The 18914-nt window shown below is 39.8% G+C and overlaps 1 protein-coding gene and 1 long non-coding RNA gene across 18 annotated transcripts in view; one reads left to right on the top strand and one right to left on the bottom strand.

The window, feature by feature from the left end:
* Positions 1-18914, bottom strand: part of DTNA (dystrobrevin alpha) — a 357028-nt gene that overhangs the window by 79131 nt on the left and 258983 nt on the right. For all 17 annotated transcript variants that reach the window (XM_059409438.1, XM_059409440.1, XM_059409439.1 and 14 more), the window contains 2 exons: positions 13192-13405; positions 2243-2328 (listed from right to left, as the gene is read on the bottom strand). In XM_059409438.1, coding sequence (XP_059265421.1) covers positions 2243-2328; positions 13192-13405 — 300 coding nt within the window. The remainder of the gene's footprint in view (positions 1-2242; positions 2329-13191; positions 13406-18914) is intronic.
* Positions 1056-13101, top strand: LOC132023564 (uncharacterized). The gene is made up of 3 exons (XR_009405990.1): positions 1056-1278; positions 11062-11128; positions 13004-13101. It is a non-coding gene; the product is annotated as an uncharacterized LOC132023564 (long non-coding RNA).

Here is an 18914-nt window from a genome sequence, read left to right as displayed (position 1 = left end):
GTGCTGACCTAACAACCATTCCCTTGGTCTTTATGGGCCCCAAATTTCTTCCTGGGCTAAGAAGGGAAAGCAGTGTGCCATTTCCCAGCCCAGCAGGTGGGAGCGGGTTCCTCCATGACTATCACGGGCATTTCTTCCTCGTTCCCAGTGACTGAGGCAGTCCTGGGCAATGACACTTACTGGCTGGGGGCCTCTCGATTGAGATGTGACTCCCGAGATTGCCAGACCCCTTCTCCCAGGAGAGAGAGAAAATCTGATACCAATGAAGCCTGAATGGAAAGATGGAAAGCACTGTGGTCCTTGAAAGGTGGAATGCATTGTGGTCCTTGGTTCATGAAAGGCTTCAAGGACCCCCGGGAAGGTCAGAAAACTGGTTCTCTCGGTTTTCCTGAAACTTATTTTAATATGGAATCCTTTTATCCAGTCCCTATTAGTGCAACATTGAGTAAGTATTTGGAAAGGATTCTCAAGACTTAAAAACAAGCCATGTATCTAATGCCCTCAGCGTAAGTGGCCAACTATGACACCAGGTCAGCACACAAGGCCCTGCAGAGTTTCCTCCTCTGCCCTGCTTTGTTTTGCTCAACTTTCTCCTCCCAGCCTAAACCTAGAGGAAATGCCTCATGGATTACTGCGAAGCTATGTTTCAAACGAGGACATCGGTCCTACCACCTTCTCATTTAGTTATTACCCTCATTCAAGCACTTGGGCAGATAGTTTTTAATTTTAAAAATAGCTTTCAGGCTAACTAAAGAGAAACTAAACTCTCCCTTATAAAGCCTGCTTGGGCTTCTCTCAATCTGAAATGCATTTGGCTGGTCTGTGGAAGGTTTCCGAAGTGAGGGGGGATGTGTGCTTGGGGGGTTTCCGTGTGCCTTCCACTCATCTACCCGTCCAGAGACATAACTCTGTTTTGGAGTATGTCTGGGGAAATTCCAGAGGAACAAAGAGTCCCCCCCCCCCCACCGCCGTATCTTTGTTCCTTTTCCCCCTCTTTGGGAAAGAGATCACACTCCAAAGCTGACAGGCAGCAGGTGAGAGAAGTGCCTGGAGCCTGTGAGTCACAGATGAGTAGGGCTGGGAGGGACCCTCCAGGTATCTAACAAAATCCCCAAATTTGGGATTAAGATGGAAAGGAAAGACTAAGGAAGTAGAGTAACTTTCATAGGGTAACTCAGTGAATTCGTCACACAGCTGGGCTTGCAAACTGGGTTCCTGATTCCCACGACAAGGGCTCTTCCCCACACAGCCTTATAGCCCGAACTCACCACATTTAAGGTAAGGGAAAGGGGTAAGTGGAAATTTTTCTTTTAAACAGCAGCATATACATCATTTAAAAACAGTTGAAAATGAACATTCTTGCCCCCCTACTCTCACGCTAGGTCTTCTGAAACAAAAAACAAAAACCCAGAAATCTATGGTTTCAAAAGTCCTCTGGATGATTCTATATACATATACACCAAAATTTCAGAACCACTGGTGTAGAGAAAAAAGTCAGGTTCTGGTACCACCTTAGCTATATGATTTACTTTATTCTACCTCTCTGAGTCTAAGCTTCTTTACTTTAAACAACAAAACTCTCATGTTTTCTTGGTTAAAGAACTACCACATTTGGTGACAAAACATACATAAAGGGCCCACAATCACCCAATGTACCTTAGCTATCACATTTTTATTGGAATCCAGTTAATTCTCAAGTCGGTAGTGTTTCTGTGCAATTCTTATGCCTATACCCTGGCAATGTCTACTTGGGAACCTTGGGGTTTCCCAGTGACTTGAACAGCACAGGCTAAGAAAAATGAAGAAATGTGCCAGGAGCTTTGACTTGACTTTATCTAAAAAAAAGGAAGGTTGCCCAACATGGCCTTCACATCCCTATGAATATGGATTTATGCTGTATAGAGCAATGAACTTGAAAGGATATCATCTTACTTTAATATTATAAGAAGTCTGTTATTAGGCTGTATAGAGCAATGAACTTGAAAGGATATCATCTTACTTTAATATTATAAGAAGTCTAGTTGGTGATACTCAACAGGCTATAGCTAATAATAATCCATAAGTAGAAGGAAAACATTCATATCATTAACATTTATCTAATATGAAAATATTTCTGTGATAAAATCCAAAGATCCATGAAGATTACATTTCAAACAACTCTCATAGAATGAGGAAAGTAAAATGGGCAGCAGGACACGGGAGTACATGGGAGGGATAAGCAGAGACACCAAGAATAACTTACATCTTAATTTGTCCATGATCTTCCCTCCACACAACGTGGCTAAAGCCATTTTGACAGCAAATACTGAAATTTTACCATGGCCTTCCCTGTTTAATGATAAGAGGGGGAAAAAAAAAAGATGTCATTTGGAGAACTTTCAGTAATGAGATCTGATATTTTCTGTTCTGTAGAAATCATAGGACACTGTAACTGCGTACAATTATGTGAACATATCCATTTTAGAAAAGACCATGAATACAATTCAACACAAATTTCTGAAAAGCTGTCTATTCAATATTTCCTTTTTTCAAGAGAGCAGAACCTTCAAGTTATTGTTTGTATATGTCACTTACTCAGAGCATAAACTGGCATCTGGAGGGATAGATACTATTTAGCTACAGATTACAATTACAGAACATGATTTTTACCCTGGGTTTCATAAAATAATTTTATGCATGATGATTCCACAGTCTCTATAGCTTATTTAGACAAGGTTTCAGAAAGAATTTTTTTTTTTTTGGTCAGAGAATTCCTGAATTTTGTTAGAGTAACTATGGGGAATTTTCCATCACAGCTTTTTTCACCCATCATTTCCAACCCACAAGCTGACTGTGTGTATGTGATACATTTATTTTTCAAAGAGAGCTGATATTTTAAAGAGGCAAAAAAGGAAGAGCTCTGTTAGAGCTCCTTCAACCTAAAGGACACCAGATCTGCCAAATCTTCATTGATTCAGGAAGTATAACTAACTTGTCCTTCACAAAATGTGATATAATGGGATATAAAGGGCACACTGCCACGAGTGTAATATTTCAGCTAAATGAGTTTCCAGCTAGGATAAACTGTTTATTCTTGTGTCCTTGGAATTAGAAAGTGTATCCCATTAGTAATTCATTTCTTTGATAGTTGCTATTCTTAAGAATGATCAAAGGAGTTATTCAAAATAATAATGGGGCTGAAAGGTAAGAAAAGTCAGTATTGTCAATACTGACAAGGGTTTAGTATAAAGAAAACATCATTTATATGAATAAGGTCCATATATATGACACGTTCGGAGAACAAGATATAATAAATAATTGTGTCTTTGTTCATTACTGGACTCCAGAGACAGATCATTTGTCATTCATCCTTGTTGCTGTCATACTCAGCATAGGACCTCAAATATAGCCAGTCAGAATGTAGAACTGACTGAGCCCTATGCCAGTGCCTCTCCCATTTATCTTCTAAGCCTAAGCACCAGATCTATATACTTAGGAGAAATAATCTTCCCTTGGATACCTCATGTCAAACCAAGTATGTTCCAAGTAGAACTCATGCTCTTCACAAAGCGTTCCCATCGTACTCAGACCAACCCACTACTAACCTGCTTCTGGTTATCAGACTTACCATGTACCTAGTTACCCAAAAATGAACCCCCGGGAAGGGGTTACCCTTGACTTCATTTTCTTCTTTAATTCCTCACCACCTGAATAAATGTTTGAGGGACTCAACTATACCTCCTACCTGGATGTTAGACCTACTCCCTGCTTTCCATTTGAACTACCATTGCCTCACCAGCTCTTGAGTGAACATTGTCGTCACTTCTTAAATGACCTCTCTGCTTGCACACTCGCATCACAGATTCCACCGTATTATTTCATTATTTAAATCTCTGATTGCCTGTTTGCCTACAGGGTATGGTTATGACTTCACCTGTGCTCTCTAGTCTTACCTGCTACCATTTCTGTTAAACTCTGCGCCCCAGTCCCACATTTAATGCCCCTGCCCTTCCTACTGCTTTTGCCCAGGACCCTCTCTCCTACCTATTCATCAAGACTCAGCTCAGGATCATCACTCACTTGGCTCTGAAATGTGTAGGCAAATACTCGGCTCTCCACTTTCACCTACTATTTGGCACCTATCTCACTGAGTGAACTCAATTTGTTTATTTACATGTCTGCATGTAATGTGACCCCACACTGTGACATCCTTGGGGACAGAGGCCGTATCTTCTCAATTTGTTGAATTCCTAGCGCCTTCCACTTAGTCTTCCCCAGAAGAACAATATATTTCTTATGTTAATTAATGATTACTAATCATTAGAACAGGTGCCCCTAGAATTTGGAATGACTACTCCCTTAGTTGTTTGCTAATTTTAGAGTAGGTAGCTGTAAGAAAAATGCAATGATTTTGTAAAAAAAAAAAAAAAAAGCCTCATTCAAAATTATTCCATGTGTACTGTATTCCCAACTGCATGGATAACCAGAAGTATCATAATTTTATTTTAGGAAATAAATAGTTCCCTTTCCTTAGCTGAAACATGGTTCAAATTGTGAGAACAGGGATATCTACCAAGTGTGGAAGAAGAGGACCAATGAAGTGATAAAGTAGTCTTTATGACTCAGAGAAATTGAAGAACATTATATGTGAGACTTTAAGAGCAATACAAGTTTCTTTCAAGGAATCGGAGAGAACAATTTAACTCATGAAAGAGGATGGAGCACAGAAAATGCTGGCACAGAGAGTTCTCCACAGGATGAAATGATGATAGCTCACAAATGAATTCTTAAACCTTAGCTTTTAATGAAGAAGATCACAGGGAGATCGCCAGTTCTGTATTGTTCTTGAAAATGCAAGATTAATGCTATTACATCCAGGAGTGGTTGTATCAGAGCTATTCTGCCAAATTGACATAATAAATCTAGATAAATCACCCAGCGGAGGGCAGCTCAATGAGAGTTTTGCAGGAACTCAAGGGTGAAATTAGGCCACTGGAATGTATTGTTATGCAAGCCAGCGTGCCAGATTGCAAAGGTGACCCTTTCACTAAGAAGGATTCAGGGGGTATGCAGGAATGGGAAGCACACCACTGCTGGGTGAGTTTAGACCTTGCTCAGCCCCAGATAAACCTCGAAGGAATTTAGGGAGTGAGTGGAGATGAATGACTCCACAGTGCAAAAGGTTGAAAACCAGGACTCAAATACATGTGGGTCTTTTTTAAAGAACATCTTCAGTAGACCTAACAGGATGAAAAAAGGTGGGGGTGGGGGGTTGGGAGAAAGATTTTCTAAAGGCCTTCGATAAGATTCTGTAACAAAAGCCATTACTTAACGTCATCTTGGGATCAGGGTCCCTATTTTATTTTTATTTATTTTTATTTATTTTTTTTTTTGTGATAAAAGTAGTGGCATTAACAAAGGAAACAAGGAGTAGGGAATTGCTGGGATATCCCCAGGGGGACAGTACAAGAGTTGTGCTCATTGGGAATCATCCCTGACCAAGGCCATTTGATCCATGAACAGTTTGGGAAATCCCTTACGTATCTAGGAAGTGGAAAGTCAAGCTCATGAAGATGGATAACAGGAAGCTCCCAGAAGTTTTGTGCAAACGAGCAGGAAAGCGACATATTGTTCCAAAATGAGTTTGCACACGCAATGCCTCTAGGAGTAAACCAGTCAAACGGCACGTATGGAATGCTGGCCATTGGCCACAACTCCAGAAGCGGACCGGCCAAAGAGTGCTGAGGATGAAAAACGCGGACTGTCTCTAATGCTGCAGGCCAAACAGCCTTGGAACGGCAACACCAGGAAGAGCGCTAGAAAAAGTCTATGCTCTTGCCTTGTTTTTACGAAACGCTATGGCAGCACATCTCCAAGTTCACGTGCAGTTCTGAGCGTCACCTAAAGAAAGACCGAGCACAGCCAGCTGGGTTTGAGAATACCGCATGCAGGAGACAAGAGTATCCGTCAGAACCGTCCACTTCCAGGGTGGACGGGGCCTTAGAATCAGTGACAGGATCACGTGAGCTGTTCTTTGTGAGCAAAAGTTGCTAGCTGATTCTTCAGGACTGTAAGAGGCACACCGAGTGATTTAAAATGAAATTTACTATTAGCCTATCATTTTTTTCCTTAAAAATTTTTATTTATTGGGGCGCCTGGGTGGCTCAGTGGATTAAGCTGCTGCCTTCGGCTCAGGTCATGATCTAAGTGTCCTGGGATCGAGCCCCGCGTTGGACTCTCTGCTCAGCAGGGAGCCTGCTTCCCCCTCTGTCTCTGCCTGCCTCTCTGCCTACTTGTGATCTCTCTCTCTGTCAAGTAAAAAATGAATAAAATCTTAAAAAAAAATTATTTATTTATTTTTAAAGTAAAAATTGTACTTATTTTAATATTTTCCCTGTCAATGTGGAGCAAGAACACAATGCATAATCCATCCCTTTCCTCTTTTCTCCCCACTATTTGGATTTTGGCAAAATGGAATATATTCTGTTTTTTACGCCAGTTATTCTGAAGCTCTTGCCAATGCAAACTTCACTTTCCAGTTCTAGCTTGAGATAAAAAACCAGGTTAAATTGTTACACCAGTATATAATTAATACCTTAAAGGGTATTTAAGACTATCAAAAAAATTAGCAAAAGTATAAACTGAAATTGCTTCATAAGTCAGTGTTTCCTTAAATCTTTTATTTCCCTTATACTTTGTTTTCTCACTCTGAAAATTTTCAAATCTTCCTAAGAGGTGACTGATTAAAAATGGAAACCAGAAAGCACTTACCCTTTGGTTAAAATACATGCAAAGATTTGTTGAGTCTCTGTCTTAAAAACATAAATTACTTTAAAGTTTGACTCATCATAATAAGAAGTGAGTAAACTGCATTACACTGGGCTTTTTCATGACCTCACAGAGACAAACTGATTTCTTTGAACTAAGAAGGTACTGGTTTCAAGGAAAAGTTGTCTGGGAGAGAAAATCTGCTTTTGACAAGAAGGGAAAACAACAAATCGATATTGATAGGTTTGGGGATGTAAATTTTCTCCAAGTTGCCAAGCCCGTTTCCTGTTTGAAATGATAGAATCCCATGATAAATTTTAAGTCCTTGAAAATGGATTTGAATTCTGACTGATTCTTTTTGGAACAGGCTGCAGGAATTATTTTTCTATTTAAGAGTACTAAAATGAGAAACTCTTCTTATACCAACACATTTCACAAAAACATTTGGTAAGCATTTTCATGAGCATAGAACTCAAATTGCTCTTTCTCACACATTTTGGTGGCTTAATTAACTGAGAAAATTGTCTCCTCCTCTGGCTTTCACAACACGCCTCTATCATAACTCATGTCTGTATCTGGGAATATTTTGTTCATATGGATCCCCGATTTTGTAACTCAACAGATATTTATTGACAATGCCTTACAGGTTGGGGATATAAAGGTGAATAAAGTATGGCTCCTACCCCCCAAGTTGGCTCATAGTTTGTTGGAGAAAAAGAGTCAAAACCAGTTAATTTTAATACACATTTTTAAAAGGGTGGCGATCTCACCTTTCTCGTCTTTCATCCCCAGCATAATGTGTGTGGCACTTAGAGCAAAGCAAACTCTTAATACATGTTAATTAAATAAATAAATGTACATGTGAAAGGAAATTTTGATCTACCCCTTAAGTTTTATATTGAGAAGTGCTAAGTTTTGGGGTGAAGTTACAAAAATTGACCTTACGGTCCTTAATTTTAGATTGTGCACTTGTGTGACACCTTGATTTTTTGAAGTGATCACATCCATGATTACTCTCGTTTTTTGGGTAAGTGAAGTTAACATGTGAACAGATAGAAATCCCTCAGTGGGCTGTGGCATCTCTTTGGGCTCCCCTTCATGTTAGCAAAACATTTGGGAAAAGAATTCTTCATAACACCTCCCCATGTGAATTTGCCAGGAGTTTCTCCAGAATGCAAGGGGCCAGAACTTTACACCTATGAAACTCCATTTGCCACTCACACCAAGTCTAAGTCTGACATAAAGGTGAGTGACATTAAGGTTGTTCATTTTATCTACAATTGTGAAACTACTTTGAAAAAGAAGTCCTATAGTCCTATTTTAGCGACATGTAGAAAATCTTGGAACAAATTCTTTTCTACTAGAACAAAATTTTAGTGATTAGAGGAGAATGTTCTGTGGAAATCTTGAATTTAAGACGTAGTAAGAAAAAAGAATCACCAGGCAAACACTATGTTAAGTATCTAGTTTTGGCCATACAGATAGTAAAAAGAAAAGAGAACATTTGGTTTTATAGACCTCTTCTTTCTTTGCTCTCACACATCCTCACAGCCTCAATATGTGAACGATACATTTCATTGGTGCACTGAGAAAGGGCCACGTACTTGTAGTACATCCTACATTAAACATCAAAATCATCTTTAAAACTCAAAAGGCAGAAGGGTTTTGGCAGAGTTCCAGAATATTCTATATCCATGTGTCTGAAATAGTGCCCTTGGTACCCTTTGTAGCGCCAGGGGGTGGGGCCGGGGGGCTCAGTAGTGGGAATGGATGTTCAAATGGCTCAGCAAGGTACAATACATCAAGCAGAGAGGAAAATACCAGGATTTTGTATTCCCTGTGAAAGACTATTATACGATAGATTTGGAGTTCTGGATGACTGTCATAAAACTGACTCGAAATCTACAATGTAATAAAAGTTAAATCCAAATATTTCCTTCACATACGCTCTGTCAGATTGTCTAAATAACAGCAAACTGGAAAGGTGAGGAATGTGAGCCTGCTAAAGATATCCTGAAAAGTAGGGTAGGTCTGGGCGGGGGGGAAATGTACATTAATTCTTATTAAGAAAAAAGAAACAGAAAACATGAATAGAGCTGAATATATCCTGATGCCTGAAAAATAGGATTTTTTTTTTCCCCCATTCAACTCACCTGTAATCACACTGTGTCAAACTGGGAGGATTGTTGGCACACAGAAAATGCTGACAACACATTAGCTATTATTACAATTAGTATATTATTACTATCATTGGAGAAGTGGCATTAATAATATAGCTTGACATCATAGGAATGTCCTTGATCCTTTTAATATTTATCATTGTCCTACTGTGATATTCGTATGACTGAATATATGTGAAAACATTTGCTAAAAACAAGGCCACTATCACATAATCTACCTGAGAAGGACCTTCCCTAAGAAGGAAGATTCTAGTGAACTGAAGAGAGATGAAGTCAACAGACTGAAGTTGTTCATGTTTCCCAGGGAAGTAAGAAGAGAGTAAGAGAACCATGATGACGCTTTTTGGTGAAAATAGGATACCCCCACATTAGTAGCCATAGACATCTGATTTTCTTCTCTTGTGGAGCAGAAGTAAAAATAGAGGTTATGAACCTAGGTGTCAGGCAAAGTTGGACTCACTAGTCTTGGTAAGATACTAGAGATTTAGGAGGACTTGATTTCAGAAAAAGAATGAGAAGAAATCAGTGTGATGAGCTAAGAAAAGTCAATCATTGATCTTCATTCATTCATTCATTCATTCACAAGTTCATTCTGAGCTGGATACGGTCTCAGGGCTGTGCATGTAGAGACATGACCCGGAAGTAGTTTTCAGGGGGGGTCATACACACAGTAAGACATGCACCATAACGGAAGAGCGGATTCAAGTGTGAGGAACAGTGGGGTCAGGGCCAGTGGGAGTCAGCTCAGCCAGGAGAGGGGAAGGGCTTCCCAGTGGACCAGTTCTGTGGCCCCCCCCCCCCCCGAAGGCCACTTTAGACTTCTAAGAATTAATATCAAGATCACAATTATCCCTCCATAAAGCTGTTGAAAAAAAAATATTATCATCTTGTAACTTGCTGCCATGTTATTTTACTGTCGTTACTTTCTATTTCTCAAAAATAACAGTAACGGTGAGAAGAAAATCTGCTGCCAGGTGGTCAGCAAATAAGGGAAGGCAGTAGGCTCATTCCTGAGGTGTGCAGAAGAAAGAGACAAGATGGAGATAAAGGCTCAGACTGTTTCCCAATATCTTTCTTCCCTTTCGGTCCCTGCTCCTTAATTTTGACACCTCTTTTCCCACTCTTCCCAGGTGTATCTGCCCATTTTCTTAAGGACCCTGGAGAAGACAGTGTCCTGGGTGGAAAGACCTATTAGCGGTCAGCTGGTAATCGATGACAGCTTGACTCCTGCTAGGTACAGCCATTTTTAGAAGGGAAGTCAGGAAGAACAAAAATCTTCTAGACTCAAGAGCCTGACTATTCAGAGACAGAATGACAAGCATAAGTAGAGCCATTGGGCACACATGCTAGGTCCTAACATTCTAGAAATCATCCTGCATATGCAGCTACGCACTCTCTACCTCCTAAGAGGCTGACTCGGTGGAGACAACTTAGAGCCAGAAGCTTGACCACAGTCTGCAGTAAGCATGTCTGTGTGAAAACTGAGAGCAAGGTGTTTTTTGGGGGGAGAGAAGGAAGGAGTGCTGTTTTGGGGAACTATGCGTGAGAAGGCAAGTCTGGCTCTCAAGGCTATAGCCAAGTGTAGTGGGCTTTGAACCTCGTTTCAAGTTACCATTGTCATGGTAGACTCCACCTCCCTGGGTCTGGTGAATTTTAAGGCACTACTAAAACAATGACCAAGTTTCTCTGAATGCAATTTCTTATTCTCATTCTTCATGAATTTAAATCGCTATACTTTCTTTTTTTAAAAAAATGTATATAGATCACCTCTTTAGAATGCAGGATTTAATTTTTATTTTAGAGTTTTTCCCCTTGGTTTTTATATGTTCATTTAAATTACCACAAATGAGAGAAAACCCTCCCAAATGTTTCAGTGATTCTATAAGAGCAACAACCTATCTTTGATGTACTAGGGCTCATTCACATCTACCAACATGCAGAAGGCTCCCTTAAACACTTGGGTTCTGTCGTGGGATAGGTGGGAGGAAGTGACACCAGATTTCCACACTGGATCTCTTTGGAGAAATAGGAGTTGCGTATTTTAAGAAATGGAATTGAACATTCATTTTATTCTTAAGTTTCTCTTCTTATATTCACTTCTAAGTGAATATTTCCGGTTATATTCTCTTCCCAGTTAGTGATGCTTCCTTATGGCGCACATCTCACATCGTCTAGAATTTCAAAAGCCATCAGATGGAAATGTGAGTATCAGCAGAACTGCCTATACTCATTTGCTATGCCAAGATAGAGAAGGCAGAAGTATCTGTAGATGGGGGTCTCTACGTGGATGTGTCTGTAGATCTGTAAAATGAGATTTCTCTATGTGGATGTTTAAAAAAATCTACTATAATGAGGTTATTGGAAGTATACGTCAGGGTCCTTTTTATCTGTAAGAAGAAGAAGAGCCAAACAAATAATTCCATTTGAATATTCATGTCAATGTTTCCTTACCTTGGGATAGTCCATAAGCTTAGCACTCATCAATCTTGAACTAATTATCAGTAGCTGTTTAGAGAATATATGCAGGTCATTTTTTTCAAAGTGATCTTCCCAATATTTCCAAACACAAATGAAAAACTAACTCTATTGTGTATTTCTCAAGACACAAGAAGTATTGAGGTACAGTATATTGTATCATAATAAAATATAATACATGTATATATCACCTCTCTCATGTATTTCATAAAATCCCCCTTCCTTATTGTTAATCTGGCCCCATTTCTGTACTTACGGAGTGGATACAAATTATTTTTTTACCTTTGAGCCCTTACGAATCCTTCAGGAATACTCTAAGATTTGGTAAGAATTTTAGTTCTCTTTTTATATTTTCCATTGTTCCACTTAAAACAAATAAGTGCTCTGAAGAGGTTAGTGGCGAGTCTGGAAGCTTCTGTGCTCTTGTCAAGGGGGCAGGATGGAAATGTCCTTAGAGTCATTCCATAGCCTGGTTCCATTCTGTCACCTGTCATGTGGAACCATAGCCTCTCCTAGTTTACTGCCACTCAGTTACCATAGTGATTAGGCCAAAGCAGTACATCAGTTCTGAAGTCTGCATAGGCTAAGCATGGGATCTATCAAGCTGGACTGCTTATTTTAGAACTGTTTATTTCAACTCGAGAATTACTCAAAATATAAACATCCCAAGACAATAATCTACGCTGGTCAAACTGAGCAGAAATAATTCTTTTACCACTCTAGGCTGTAAAGTGACAGCTGGTGACTTTTATGAGTGGCATAATAACATTAGCCGGGCTGGAACATCTCCAGTGCCGGGCTTCAATATACCCAGGCATTGGCCAGACAATGAGACCAAGCAAAATCTTTCGAGAGTCTTAAAATGCGATCGCTGAAAGGTCAAGTTAGCAATTTTCCTTTTTAATATTCAAAACCAGTAGTGAAAGTGGAGATGTTGATACTATATCTAGACTAGAGGCTATCAGCAAAAGACCTTTTGAAATCTTAGGCTGACAAAGTAATTCAGGGGAGTTTTTACAATTCACAAGGCTGCCACATATGCCTTGGAAAGGAAATCTTAGCTGAATACCTAAATCCCTACTCTGCCCCTAACCAGTCGAGAGACACTGGACAAGCCACAGTCTCTTTGTGCTTCAGGTCTTTCTTCTGTAAAATGAGAGATTTGGAAGAACAATCTTTAATATTTCAGCCAGCTCTGAAATCCTCTGATTCTATGAGGAAATTATAAGATAATGAGGCTGAGTTTCAACTGTCTTGTGTGGACGGCATGACATGGCTTTAGAGGGCACATTATTGACGGATCCCATAATGCAAGTCATGGTTACTTTCACCAGGCTGGTCAGGAAACCCTTGTCAATTCCTGCCTGTTTGCTCTAGGGTCTTGTTATGACACCTCAGAAACACTGTCTTAGCCAATCTGCAAAGAAGAGAGTTAAAAACATCCTCCCACTTTATGCTTCATTGAACTGCTCCATAGTCATGCCATCATACCACACTTTCAGACAACCATAGCTTCTAGGAAGCGTGGGATGAGTTAAATAAAGGTCAGCCTAGAAAATACGACTGTCCTCAACTTCCTATGGTTCTATTTTACTCCCTAGTTTTTCTCCAGAGCATTTGAAATGGATGTTACACATTGAGCAACTTTATCGAGGTTAAGTATCTGGTCAAGAAAAAAAGAGGTGGTTGGTTACTTGCAGAAAATTATTTGGAAGAAAGACCAAGAAGGACAAGAGGAAGGAGAGACCAAACATGTGGAGAGGAACAGATATCCGAAGAGGGAGCTTACGGGTCAAAGGCCGCCAGCAGGAAGTTTAGCAGGAGGCTGATGGACTGCTCCACCTGGATTTGGTGAGTGGTTGGCATCCGTTTGTTGAGCTGGTAGAAAATGGTGGACAGCACGGCCTCCAAGCGGGCCACACTGAGTTCTATGTTCGGGTCCAGGTTGTTCAGAGCATTTTCCCGCAATGCTTCTATGACGTTCCAAATGTCCACCAGGTGCACTACACACAATTAAAGCAGAGGGAACACATCAGCCCAAAATGCGGGGAAAGGTTAAGTTCATTATTTTACACGTACCGTTGGTCTGGTTTTGTCGAGGACCCTCACAGCCTTCAATATGGGATCAACTTCTGTAGGGGTCGACACAGTAAATGTACAGAGACAAAGAAGAGCTCAAAGACTTGATGTGTATAATAGGAAGAAAATAATTTCCTGAAAACCACAGTAGACGGTTACTGCCCATCTTCAAAATGACCCTTGAAATACAACTACTATCTTTATGTTACGTGAGAGAAAGTGAGGGAAGTTAATTGACAAGTGCCAAGGTCCAAGGCCAGTGGACGGCAAAATTGGCATTCAAATCCATGTCTCTCTGACTTTTTAAAAATATTGAGATCTGTGTGCTATGATGAGTGCTGTGACATGTGTAAACCTGGCGATTCACAAACCTGTACCCCTGGGGATAAAAATACATTATATGTTTATTAAAAAATTTAAAAATTAAATAAAAAATTTGAAAAAAATATTGAGATGTACCTGACATACAACATTGTGTAAGTTTAAGTGTAAGGTGTACAACATGTTGATTTTGATACATTTCTGTATTGCAGTGTGATCACCACCGTAGCATTAGTGAACACGTCATGTCCCATAATTACCATTTCTTTTTCTGTGGTGAGAACATTTACGATCTAGTTTCTTAGCAACTTTGAAGTATACAGCACTTGTGATTAAAATTAACAAGTCTATCTGGCTTGAAAGCATTTTTCCAAGGCACACACTGACCCTTTAAAAGAAAAAGCAAACCACACTCAAATTCTAGTGTTTGAAAAGATATCGAACCTGCATTTATTTAAAATATTTTTATTTATTTATATACTTTTCATAGTATAAGGTTTGAAATAAAGGGGGGAAAGTTAAGGAAGGCAGGAAGAGAGGCAGGGGAAAAAGGAAAAGTAATCTCTAGAAGGCGGCAGCAGAACTTAATCACAGATCCCTTGACTAACCTGGTCAAGAACAAATAGTTCTTTGGCTTATATTACTGAGTAGCTCACCAAGCTGAAGTCATGGTTAGTTTCACTAAGATATCGAGAATTTCATTTCTCTTTCTTCCCTGTTTGTGCTGAGGTCTTGTTATAACATTCCAGAAACCATCGCCACAATCAAGACAGTGAACATCTCCAACAGCCCTAGAAGTTTCCTCCTGTTCCTTTTACTTCACCCCACTTCCCAGCCCAGGTAACCACAGACAGAGCTTCCAAGATGCTTTTCTAGAATTTTATATAGCTGGAATTATATATACAGTATGTACTCTTTTATTGCGGGGGGGGGGGGATCTGGATTCTTTTACTTGGTATAATTATCTTGAAACTCATCCGTGCTGTTGCATGTAACAATAGTTTCTTCCTTTATACCGTTGAGCAGTACTCTTTCGTATGGATAGGTCACAATTTGGTTATCAACTCACCTGCTGATGGACACTTGGGTTGTTTCCGTTTTGGGTGATCATGAATGAAGTTGCTATGAACAGTCTTGCACAAATGTTTGTATTGACATATGCTTCCATTTCTGTTGGTAAATACTTGGAAATGAAGTGCCTAGGTGGTATGGTCAGTGTACGTTTAATTTCTGAGAAACTTCCCGAGTGTTTTCCAACATAGTTGTACTATTTTCCATCCACAACAACAAGGTATGAGAATTCCAGTTTCTCTACAGTGACACCAAATTTAAGGTTCGCTTTTCATGACACCTTTGCATTTGAAAACAGATCTGTTGTCTTTCTCAGTGAAATACTACTTACGTTTCAGTTCCTGAGAAATGAGCACTCCATATATGCTTTCCTACTAACTCCCAAGTTTTAGTTTCCTACCTCTTTGCTCATGTGTAACACTATATTTAAAAAGCAACACTAACATATATTGAATTCTGGGCTTGGGAATCTTCCAATAAACACTGGACTTGAAGTCTGAAGACCTCCATCCAAACATGGCTCTCCTCCTACAAGTGCATGCCCTCTTAACCTCAAAGACTTGGAGCTTTATTTTCCTCATCTACAAAGCAGGGACGGTATTCCTTAAATGGGAAAAAATCACGAAGTCAGTTGTGGGAGTGTCTGATACACCGAGACAGTACATTACACTTGAACAAATGAACAATATAAATCATATAAAAAAAAAACTCCAAAACCAAACAAACACAACTTTGAAGCATATCTCTGATTTGGGACAGAAGAATGCAGATCACTTTCTAACTGAAATGCTTAAATGTTTATTAGATTTGGAGCAATTCAGATTTACATGATGGCAAATTTGTTATCTTTTCTGTATATCACACAAGGAAATGTATTTGTTTCTTTTTTTTCCCAAAAATTTTACTTATTTATTTGACAGAGAGACACAGCAAGAGAGGGAACACAAGCAGGGGGAGTGGAAGAGGGAGAAGCAGGCTTCCCACTGAGCAGGGATCCCGATGTGGAGCTCGATCCTGAGACCCTGCAATCATGACCTGAGCCGAAGGCAGACACTTAACAACTGAGCCACCCAGGCGCCCCAGAAATTATTTGTTTCTTAATGCTTTTCAACCAGTTTTTCAATTTGGCAACCAAAGTACTTCCAAGGAGATGGCATCTATAAGTTGTTTATTTATTTAATTTCTTGAGGAATTAAATTAATTTCTGTGGGAACTGGGATTCCTATATTTATTCCCTTTATGCTTCATCTAGAGATTCTCTGGATCTAGTCCTTGGGGATCTGTCTGGGTTCAGAATGCAAAGATGTTGTTCCTGCCTCAGAGAACTAACAGTCAGGTGGGGATAGAGACATGATTCACAATCACACAGATAATCAGAAATGATGACCTCGCATGACAGACAGGGTGCTAGGTACAAAAGGGGATTAGGAGATGGTTTGTGAAGAGGCCAGAGGAACAAGATAAGGCTGGAGGAGCCCTGTAGCTCTGGCAGGTATTTGGGTCTTTATGCTGAAAGTATGAAGACACGGGTTTTAAATAGAGTGACATGCTCAGAAATGCAGCTTAAAGATGTCATTTCAGACTGTAAGGGAAGAGAGTAATTGACATGGACAGGCGTGCAGGGCAGAAGTGGCTGGAGCCTGCTGCTGTGGTCCCAGGAAAGATGGTGGTATTCTTTCTTTTTCTTTCTTTTTCTTTTTTTAAAATATTTTATTTACTTATTTGTCAGAGAGAGAGAGAGTGCACAGGCAGACAGAGGTAGAGGCAGAGGGTGAAGCAGGCTCCCTGCTGAGAAAGGAGCCCGATGTGGGATTCGATCCCAGGACACCGGGATCATGACCTGAACCGAAGGCAGCCACTTAACTGACTGAGTCACCCAGGCGTCCTGTAAAGATGGTGGTATTATTTCTTAAAAGATTCATTTATTTATTTTAGAAGGGAAGAGGAGAGGCAGAGGGAGAGGGATGGAGAGACTCTCTAGCAGACTCCCCACTGAGCATGGGGCCCAACCCAGGGCTGGATTCCCTGACCCTGAGATTATGACCCAAGCCAATTCCAAGAGTCGAATGAATGACTGAGTGACCTGCCCACCCCCCACGCCCACCCCGGGCTGCTGGCATTTTTGCAGAGGCGTGGCAGTGCACAAAAAAGCCGTGATCATGCACATTACACATACTTATCTTCCAAGAGTGGCAGAAGGCAGATTTTGTAATCACAAAGATTGAGGTTTCACTCCTGGCTCCCCTGATAACTGTGGGCAAGTTACTTCTCGCCTATACATGTTATTATTTCCTTTTTAGAAATAAGGAGAGGCATCCCAACCAGAGAGAGTTGTAGTGAGGAGAAAGAAAAAGTATAGACAAGTGCTAACCACAGAGTTGGCACTTAGATGCTCAATGAATGACAGCTGTTAGTGTTAAAATAATTAAACACCTTCGATTTACAGCCATACTTTCTTCTTACTAATTTATAAGATCTGTGACTCCCAACGTAAGCTTCAGCACAGTCCCCCCAAATTTAATAACCCAATTCACATGCAACTTTGCACATGTATGATATAGGCGCTCTAAAGGAAGCTTAAACTACATCCCAGCCATAAAAGTGGATCCTATTCAGTCTGTCATGAATTCTGAGTTGGTGGAGTTTAAACTGATTTGGCCACAGTTGATCAGTAGAGGGTGTGAGGAAGGCCCTCTTCCACAGAGACTTCTTAGAAACTTTCACTGGTAACCACTATGGGAGCTGCAGATCACAGTGCAGAACTGTGCAAGTGCCTGGACAGTACGACCAACTTCTACTGACCTTGGGCAAGTCACTTAACATCCTTAAGCTTCAGTTTCCACATCTGTAAAGTGGGGACAATAAGAGTTGCTCCAGAAAAACAACAAAAAACAGCTGCTCCGCTGCAGGGTTATTGAGGGGGTCAAATGAGATAATCCATATAAAGCATTTCACATGGCGCTTAGTGAATAAGTTATTAAATAATTACTTAACATCCATTCATTATTTTTGAAAGAGTATTTTTTTTTTTTTTTTTGCTTAATGAAATAGGAACACTAAGAAATGTGCTAAGTTGAGAGTCATAAGGAAGCTATTAGGAAGTCTGTTTGGAAAGTCTGACAGTTGTATAAACATGTTGTTTACTCTTGAGCCATCAAGTCGTTTTAGAAAATGAAGACATTTACGTTGTGCAGTGATGACTGTGCACCACTAGATGGCACTGTGCACACTTTACTAAATATCCATCAAGCTTTAACTGTCAATCGTAAGCACCTATTAGGCACAGGCCTAGGAAGTGGGGTTTCCTCATCTATATTACTGCATACATTTTATATTAATATACTAGATAAAGCAACAGTTTTATAATAAAGTTATTTGGCTAACATTGGCCATATCAAATATAAACATGTATTTTTAAAAGTGGTATTTAGTATTTCACAGAATCTTAAAAATAGTATTAGTGTAAATTTTGGACATTATAATGCCTAACAGCTTGTATTCATGAATAAATGAAAATAGACACAGCTTTAATAGTTTGTCTTCAGTCCAGGCAATCTCAGGTAGGAAAGGGCTAAGTCAGAGGCTGAGGTGTGGTATATTTGCATGAGGGTAGAGAAGAATTTGCTGTTCTCAAGTGATGTTTCTTATCTGTTTGCTGATGTTACCTTATTTTAATAGGAAATGAACTCTTTAGGTCACAGCACTGACTTAAATTCAAATATCTCTGGGAAAAGTGCAAAAATACCAAACTCATTTATACCTCGAAAGGAATGAACTGAGGTCATAAACTTGATCGGAAGTAGGAGAAGTATATAAATAGGGTAAATATGGAAGAGAGGGCAGGGAAAGGACAGGAATAGCAAGAGACAACCTCAGGAGTTAGTCTATGTCATTATTTAGTCCAGAACCAGGCTTTCCTGGACCACATTGTCATAGAGATTGGGTCCAGGTCAGTGAATCTAAGGAAAAAAAAAAAATTTTTTTTTTAAAGCACTTAGGAAAAAAAGAAAGAAAGAAAGAAAGAAAGAAAGAAAGAAAGAA

Source organism: Mustela nigripes, chromosome 8 (assembly GCF_022355385.1).
Source record: "Mustela nigripes isolate SB6536 chromosome 8, MUSNIG.SB6536, whole genome shotgun sequence".
Lineage (NCBI taxonomy): Eukaryota > Metazoa > Chordata > Mammalia > Carnivora > Mustelidae > Mustela > Mustela nigripes.
This window is presented reverse-complemented; position numbering and strand designations above follow the sequence as displayed.